Source organism: Verticillium dahliae, genomic scaffold, assembly GCF_000150675.1.
Source record: "Verticillium dahliae VdLs.17 supercont1.13 genomic scaffold, whole genome shotgun sequence".
Taxonomy (NCBI): Eukaryota; Fungi; Ascomycota; class Sordariomycetes; order Glomerellales; family Plectosphaerellaceae; genus Verticillium; species Verticillium dahliae.
The window spans coordinates 330,151-338,227 of record NW_009276944.1 but is presented as its reverse complement, the minus strand read 5'-3'; the positions used below and the strand labels follow the sequence as shown (position 1 = coordinate 338,227).

Genomic DNA, 8,077 nt, shown 5'->3' with positions numbered 1-8,077 from the left:
CTGCGCGTCTTTGGCTACACTTTGGGGACGTTGCGCCCGACATGTAGGCGGCTTTCAATCATGCTGTCCGCAGGCCCGAGGAGAAACGGTCTCGGACCGTTCAGAGGAGGGTGCAGGAGTACATGGTACAATACACTTTTGCGACGCAAGCCATACATGTATAATGTATATGTAGGTATACCGGGACATGGACATGGATGACATCAAGGTTGAGACGTGCGTCTTTCGAAAGGCGACCATTGAAGCTTGTGTGCGTTATATGGTATGTTCCGCCCAGGAGGGACGGCAATTTGCCAACCGGTATCCGAAAGATAAAGTTTGACGGGACATCTCAGCGGAGCCAGACGGCGTCAACGTCAGGCGGCCCGTCGCCTCCCGGAACCAGCCTCTGTCGGACAGGGTCCGTTCGCTCGTGCCGTGGACCTCGGACACGACGGAGCAAAACGGGGCCGGGCGAGCGGCCGTCAACTCGCTGATACGGCGTGGGCTGGCGTGTCGATCTCGGCACCACCACCGTCACTTCTCAAACCCTGGATCTCAACCCTGCTGCTGCTGGAGGGTAGCGGCAGCACACACCCGTTTTGCGACACTGGTGCGAGTCGGGTGGCGTGGGGAGGTGGGCTGAGGAATACGACTTTTTGGCTGAGTCTGGGCGCGTCGTTGACACACATGGCCGTGGTTGACTGTGCCGTTCATCTTTGTTGTGGTTGATCCAGCCGTCGTCACTGATGCAGTGCAGTCTCGGCAGAATGGGAATAAATGCCCGTGAGACGCGCCCACCCACACCTCTGCGTCCCGATGCGGCCCCTTGCTCGAGCGGGCGTTCCTGTGTAACACGGGAGACAGACTTCGAGTGTCTGATGGTGTGCAGGCAGGTCAAGTAGGCGGAAAACATGCTGTCGTTTCCCGCTCTCATGTTGATCGTAGCTGGAGGGGCAGAGGAACTCTCTCTACCTTGGGTGGTGATGGTTTTGTGACAGACACGGAGGTCAGACAGCTGATATCCGAGCTCTCGACGCAACGAGTTGAGCATACTAAGGATTCATTGACTGGTTTCAGGTTCCTATTCAAGCTCTGAACCTCCCATGCGCTGTCTCAAGCCACGCGCTGGTCCCCGTCCCTGCTGTGCATCTCTACCACTATCATCTGCAACAGTAGCAGAACCAAGCACATACGACCATACCTATTGGAAAACTTGGGATCCCGTCCGCTCTCCCCTAAATAAGCCAATAAGGGCCGGATCAGTAGTTGGGTGGGTGACCACCAGCGAATACCTGGTGTTGTATGTTTTTGTTTTTGCTGAGGGGAGGTTGGTAACGAGTTGCTGCGATATCCGGGCACTTTTTGCATACAACACCACCTCGCGGACATGCAACTCTGCCCCTGACTTTTTGCCCAACGCCCCTGAACGGTGTTCGGGTTTGTCATGACTTGTCAGAATGGAAGGGCGAGAAAGAAAAAAAAAACTCGGCTCACAATCGCGTCTGAGACACGATAGACGAACCATCTCCACCCCCATCAAGCATAAAAACCCGAAAACACTGACGGAGAAGCCAAGATTGGCGATTGCTACCTATATCACGATGCGCAAACTTCAAAGAAAACGGACCGTGGACCACGGTCCAGACCACCCGTCCCTCTAGCCTCATCGCCCACCCCCCTCATCGGCTAACCGATGTGCCTGTCGAGCCGCACCGTTTATGTCGTCACTTCCGGTCCCTCAGCTTCAAGCCACAACTAGGACACTTCCGGCCTCAACAGGGCGAAGCTAGCTGTGGCGCTGCCGTCTGGTTCTCTTTTCTTGTTACAAGTACGAGACAACCCAGGTGGAGAGTGAGGAACCCCCCGACTCATGAGGGCCTCGAGAAGAGGAGTCAGGAAGGTGGTGGATCGTCGGCTAAGACACCTTCGGCAGCAGGCGCGAGGCGAGCACTGCAAATCGATGGCTCCCCTCTTCCGATGGGAGGGAATTTTTCGTGCCGGCCGATTCAAGGGTCTCCGGTCGTTCGTTGGTGAAGAAACAACACACAATGCCACGAGACATCCAGGGGAGGGGGGGGGGGACATGCATTGTGGCGAAGACGAGGCACGAGGGAACAGGGGGCTATGGAATGTTGGGGGTTTCTATCTTCGCTCTCATGGCATCCCGAAGCGGTCCCGCGTGCCTATTGCCGCCTCGTCAAGCCATCAACATTCCACAAACGCCCCCCGGGCCAGGAGAACCTTCAGATGAAACCGGCCACCATTCCTCCTCCTGGCCACTGACCCTCCCCCAACAGCGAGAGTCGGAAGGCAAAGGCCAAGAGAACAGTGAGCCCACAGCCCTCAGTCCCCTCGTCTTCTCCAGCGAACCCATGCCCAAGCCCGCCTTGTCACCTCGTTCTAGAGCCCGCTCATGACAAGCGCCACCGGGAACCTGCATCCCACATCGTATAGGCCTCACGGGGACAGACAAACACATAAACGCGCACACATGGACGACCAAAGGCCCAAAGGACCAAGAAGGCAAAAAGCCGCCGCCAAAACTCAACGCTCCCCCTTCGGCTCCGAAGCGCCGCCACCGACCCTCTTGGCGAGACATTGCGTCTGCCGTCGACGCCGCGAACGGCTTAGCGATCAGCGCACGTCACCCATCCCTCCCGCTGCGCGAGCTCCATTTAAAATCCGAGACACGTCCAAGCCATCCCGCGTCCGTCTCCGGCGTCGCCCGTTTTCGGCAGCGCTGGGAGGTGGTCAACACGAGAGCAAGAAAGAGCAGGCCCCTCCATCAGCGTGAACTAGCTTCCGTCGTAGTGGCAGGTGTCGAAGCATGACCAATGAGCCTTAACGCAATCGCAGCGCGTCGATCCGCCCTAGCTTGAAAGCTTCTGGATGGTGGAGGGGGCGCTTCGCTTCTTCGCGAAGATGGCTTATTCATGTGGGGTACGAAGCGAGACATAAGCAGCGCGGAGACGGAGGGGGGGGAGGAGGCGAACCGTTGTGCCGAACCTTCTGTTTGCGGAAGACACTGGGAAAGAGAGAGAGATATCGTGAAAGGGCAGGGGATTCAGAACCCCCCGCCCGGTGGTATTAAGGTTTCCTATCTCGTCCGAAGACGTTGAGAAGCTAAAAATGCCCATGTTCGCTCCCTCGGACCATCTCAGCTTGCTTGCATCTGTTTTGCTAGGTTCCTGAAGTCATGTCATGAGTAGGACAAAGAAGAGAATAGCCAAGTTCGGATGATGATCACGCAACCGTACTTGGCTTACGACAGCGTGACTGGCAAAGAAAGGAAGGAAGAAAGGTGGCGAAACCATGTGGAGGAACATGTCATGTTCTCCCGGCTCTTGAAGCCACGGGTTCGAAGCCGCGGGATAGCCAGGTGGAGATAATAATCGTAATTCGTCAGACTCGTGAACTGCGGCAGACTCAGACTTTGCCTGCCAAGTGGAGAATGTTCTCCCGGATGGCATCAGTCAGTTCGCCCTGGCCGGTGTAGACGTAAGCCACCGTGTTGGTCCAGGCTTCCGGATGTGGAAGCGGAAGATCGATCACGTCGCCTTCGCGAACATGGCCAGAGACAATGAGGGCAGCGAGCACGGGAAGGTGTGCGCGAGCATACTCGAGGTCTGGGATGCATTAGCACTTGATGCCTGGAAACAAACAAAGTCGGCGTAACTCACGAACGGGCACTGCTGTGCTGGAGGCACGGAGTGCTCGAGATTCCCGGATGGAAATTGGGAAGTTGCCTTCTGTAGGGGATTGCAGTCCATGCCGAGAGATGGCTGAGGAGCGTCGCCCCAGCCGTGGCGAGTGTTCGCCCGGTGGGCTGGGCTCGACAGCTCTGCTTGGGACGCACGGCGGAAACCTGGCGTAGATTGCGTTCGCAAGGGCTCTGGGATGGTAGATCGCAGCTCAGTCAGGTCAAACTCGCGCTGGATGAGGAATGGCTTCCTATCAATATTGCGAGGGCGAACGCGTGCTCGGACAACCGAGTGACGTCGAGGCTGCTGGCCCGGGTTGGGCGAGTGCTTAGGCGCCTCATCCGTGTTGGAGTGTTCTGAGGCAGTGCTGGCATCTGATATCCGGCGAAGAGCTACCGCATTGACAAAGACGTCGGCGTTCTTTGCGTCGCCATAGTAGACGTGACCCCATGCTCGAAGGCCCTCTAGGGAAACTGGTTGCGTGGCTTTGGATGCTCGGCGTGCGTTGAACGGAACGGATTGTCTGCGGTCACCATCGTCTGAGAGGCCAGCTAGTAACATGGACCGAGTTTCTGCCACAAGGGTCTGCCGACGAGGAAATGTGGCTCCCGGTGAAGCTGGTGTGGGAGGCTGTGGAAAAGTCCGTCGAGCACTGGGCAGTGGTGAAGTCGAGGCCGAGGAGATATCTCTGGGGGCCAGAAGGCCCTCGGTAATGGGAGAGAGAGGCCTCGATACACAAGCAGATCCTGGCGGAGACGGCTCGCCCTTTTGTTTGTCCTGTCTAAGCCGTTGGTCGAACCGATCCACCATGGCCCGCTCATGCTGTCTCATGAGGCCATCGTGCGATCCGGTGGGATAGACAGGGGTTGGCAGAGTCTTGGGCGACCGCGGGGCGGGAGAGTAAATGTGGTTGTGGCGAGGAATCGTGAGCGGAGAGCGAGGTGTGCCATCGAGGCTATAGTGAGGAGTCCATAATGGTGTCAGGGTAGGACGGGGTCGAGTATCCATGGGAGTTGTCGCCATGCTGGGCCGATGATGAAGAATGAATACCGAAAGGTAATATTGTGTGAACGCGAGCGGCGGACGGGTTGAGAAAAGAAGGCAGGAATGGCAGTAGCAGAAGATGATGGTAAATTCCAGGCAGTGGCTTAATAATGATCAGGGGTCAGGGGAGAGGGGGGGGGGTTGTGGAGGAATGTGTGGAATGGTGGCTTGGAACGAGACTGTTCCTTGAGGCGGGAGAGAGGGTTAGATGTAGGGGCGCCAAAATAGGAAAGGAGGAAGCAAGAGGAGGCAAATGGAGAAGAATAGGGCTGCTGGCTGAGAAAAGGGAGAGAGAGGCAGCGGAAGTGAGCTGGGTCGCGCGAGACCAAGTATATCATGTAACGGGATTCTTTCTTCTGGGTTCGTTGACGCAGGCCTTCCCGGCTCGATCGTGGGCCAGTGGCAGTGGTCGCTCCGTGGTACTAGTCAGACTACCCGGGTCCGTCTCAAATCGTCTCGTGTCGTCTTCAGGTAGGGGGGCGGGCAGAGTAGAGGCAAAGAAAGAGGCGGAGAGCGAGAGAGTCAGAGTCTGCGCCAGAGCCAGAGCCAGAGGCAAAGCCAGAAGAAGCCAAAACAAACCAGAGCAGAAACGTTCATGGCCGGGCGGCACCACTACTACGACAAGCTCGACCTTCCGTGTCGGCCGCCGCCACTACGACGACGACAACAACGGCTAAAATGACGAGGGTGACCGGGCACAAGGTGAACAGATCCTTTCTCTGGCACGATCCACCAAAGCACATTGCAGTGCCGGGGCTGGTGGAAATGAAAGGACAGGCCCAGGGGAGGAGGCCCAGGGCGGCGGCTGGTGCGCTGGCAAGCCTGGCGGCGTCAAAGTGTTCAAAGAACAAGTCCGGCAGAAAAAGAAGGTGAGACTTGAGGTGCCTTGGACCAAAGGGCCGAGCCAAGAGAAAGGAGGGCCCCTGCCAGGCGCCGGGGGCCGGCATGCTGCTGTTGTCGTCAACTCTGACGTGACAAAGGAGAGGCGGTTGCGGTTGCGGTCAGACGGCGAGGATGTCTGGAGTTGCTGGCAACGCTGGGCGTCCATTGGCTGCGCTGGCTGCATTGGCTACTTGATGGTGGCAGAGAACAAAGGAATTGATATGAGCAGAAGTGGGAGCAGGCGGGGGCGGCAGCCACCAGGAATGCCTGTCGAGCTGTCGAGAGGGGACGCCAGGGAGAACAAAGAAAAAGAAGGTCGGTCGTGTAGGTAGGCTGGTGAGTCCGTTCCTTCTGACGACTGGTGTCTGACGACTGGTGTCTGACGACTGGTGTCTGTCTGGCGTCTGTCTGGCGTCTGGTGTCTGGCGTCTGGCGTCTGGTGTGTGTCTGCAGGGAGTCCACCCCACCCATTTTCTGCTAGCATATCGAGAAGAAAAGGGCGATTGTCGATGTCGGTCGATCAGGGCCGCGAACGGCCATCCAAATCAACGGCTGGCTGAAGATCGGTTCCGGTCACAAGGCGAGGTGTGTGGGTGCTGCAGTTCCCCCAAGGTGCTCTGAGGTGGAGCAGAAAGAAGCATCGATGATGATGGTAACCGATATGATGATCGCGTACTATTGATGTATAATTCATGCTCGGCAATCATTGCACCGTTGAAGCAAAGGAAATGATGATGCCGATGTCCCTTGCTTTGGTTCTTGTCTTGTTGATGGTAGTGTTTGGGGTGGACTTGACCCATACCATTCGATAGTCTGTCGATTGGCGACGGGCAATTGTGCGATCCGCGTTCCGTGTGGCTGGGGGGCAAGGGCCACATGCCATGGAGCTGTGGCTGAAGAGTGTACAAGTACATGCGAACATGGTAGCCTCGTCCTCTTCGGGCAACCGTCAAGCTCGATTCGACGCATCCCTGTACGTGGTCAAAGGACGTCTCCTCATTGGCTCTGGACGGGTAGCTTTCGACGGAGCTTGCGGCAGGCGCCCGGGGGCAAACCACCCAACGTGTCAATCTACGTATGCATGTCAGTAGCGGGCTACACTACAGCCTTCCCCTCCTGATTTGAGCTTCAACGCTGGGAATCATTCCCCCCTTCGACATAGCCCAGTCTGTCATCTGCCTATCTGACAGCTGGCCTCACCTTCTTTATTGCTTCGGCACCAAATCACAGCCGAGACCTTCGTTCGCAAACGTCACGATCCCTCTCTCTCTGAACGCCATGTTTCGAGCCTCTTAGAACACCACCACCACCACCACCACCACCACCACCACCATCATCATCATCACCAAAACCACTAGAGCAAACTAAGAACGGACCTCCCAGCCCACCGCCAACATGGCTGGCTCCGACGTAAGCTACAAGAAACTCAAAGAAGACTTCGTATCCAATCTTTCAGGTGGTCCTGCCGGCGAGGTCAACTACGTAATTGGTGTTGCGCCCGTATGTTCTTTGTACCCTCTTTCGTGGCGCGCCTCTTGTCTCTTCGCCCCCCCCCCCTCCTCGCCTTCAACTTGCGCCTCTCCATGGACCCCTCATCTCTCCCTGCCCCTGTGCACCTGTGCACCTGCAACGGCATTCGAGCCAAACACTGACACCACGCAGGTCGCCTGTCTTCTCTGGGCCGTCCTCCAGACCCGTCAGTCCTTCTTCAAATCCGACACGCCCCTGACCCTCCTCGTCGACTACCTCCTCAACGTCGGCGTCCTCCTCCTCTCTATAACCCTCTACGCCAACACGCCCTTCCTCCTCTGGGCTCTCCTCCTGGGTCCTGCTCTCCTCGTCTACCTTCTCCCTCGATCGCAGCCGCGCCGAAAACCCCTGGTCCCCTCCCAGAATGCCGTCAAACCCGTCTCCCGCCCCTCGGATGCGGCGTCCGGCCCCCTCTCCGTCCTCTCCGTCAAGCCCTTCCTGACCAACTACCGCGGCGGCATGCTCATCGTCACCTGCCTCGCCATCCTCGCCGTCGACTTCCGGCTCTTCCCCCGCCGCTTCGCCAAGGTCGAGACCTGGGGCACCTCGCTCATGGACATGGGCGTCGGCGCCTTCGTCTTCTCCGCCGGCGTCGTCGCCGCTCGCCCCGTCCTCAAGGAGCGCGCCGCCGGCCGTTCGACGCCGCTGGCCGCTCGGCTGCTGACCTCGATGCGCCACTCGCTGCCCCTCCTCGCGCTCGGCTTCATCCGCCTGCTCAGCGTCAAGGGCCTCGACTACGCCGAGCACGTGTCCGAGTACGGCGTGCACTGAACTTCTTCTTCACCCTCGGCTTCCTGCCGCCCTTTGTCGCCCTCTTCCAGTCGCCCTGCGCGTCGTCCCCAGCCACGCCGCCCTCGCCCTGCTCCTCGCCGTCCTCTACCAGGTCGTCCTCGAGAGCACGCCGCTCAAGGGCCTACATCCTGACGGCGCCGCGCGAC

At 58.2% G+C, this 8,077-nt stretch overlaps 2 protein-coding genes and 1 non-coding gene across 3 annotated transcripts in view; 2 read left to right on the top strand and 1 right to left on the bottom strand.

Annotated features, from left to right (window-relative positions):
* Nucleotides 1-1,173: 1,173 nt before the first annotated feature.
* VDAG_20025 lies at nt 1,174-1,289 on the top strand. The gene has a single exon (XR_692087.1). It is a non-coding gene; the product is annotated as a 5S ribosomal RNA (ribosomal RNA).
* A 2,119-nt stretch (nt 1,290-3,408) lies between these two features.
* VDAG_06065 (uncharacterized protein) lies at nt 3,409-4,244 on the bottom strand (the record flags this gene model as incomplete). Its single annotated transcript, XM_009659079.1, has 3 exons — nt 3,409-3,608; nt 3,663-3,731; nt 3,839-4,244. 3 exons carry the CDS (start codon nt 4,242-4,244, stop codon nt 3,409-3,411), a joined length of 675 nt encoding a protein of 224 aa, XP_009657374.1.
* Nucleotides 4,245-6,762: 2,518 nt separating this feature from the next.
* The window catches only part of VDAG_06064 (GPI-anchored wall transfer protein), a gene marked incomplete at its 3' end in the record, with an annotated part of 1,960 nt that continues 645 nt past the window's right edge, over nt 6,763-8,077 (top strand). The window contains exons 1-2 of the mRNA XM_009659078.1: nt 6,763-7,109; nt 7,272-7,901. Of these exons, the coding sequence (XP_009657373.1) occupies nt 7,005-7,109; nt 7,272-7,901 (735 nt within the window). The 5' untranslated portion in view covers nt 6,763-7,004. The remainder of the gene's footprint in view (nt 7,110-7,271; nt 7,902-8,077) is intronic.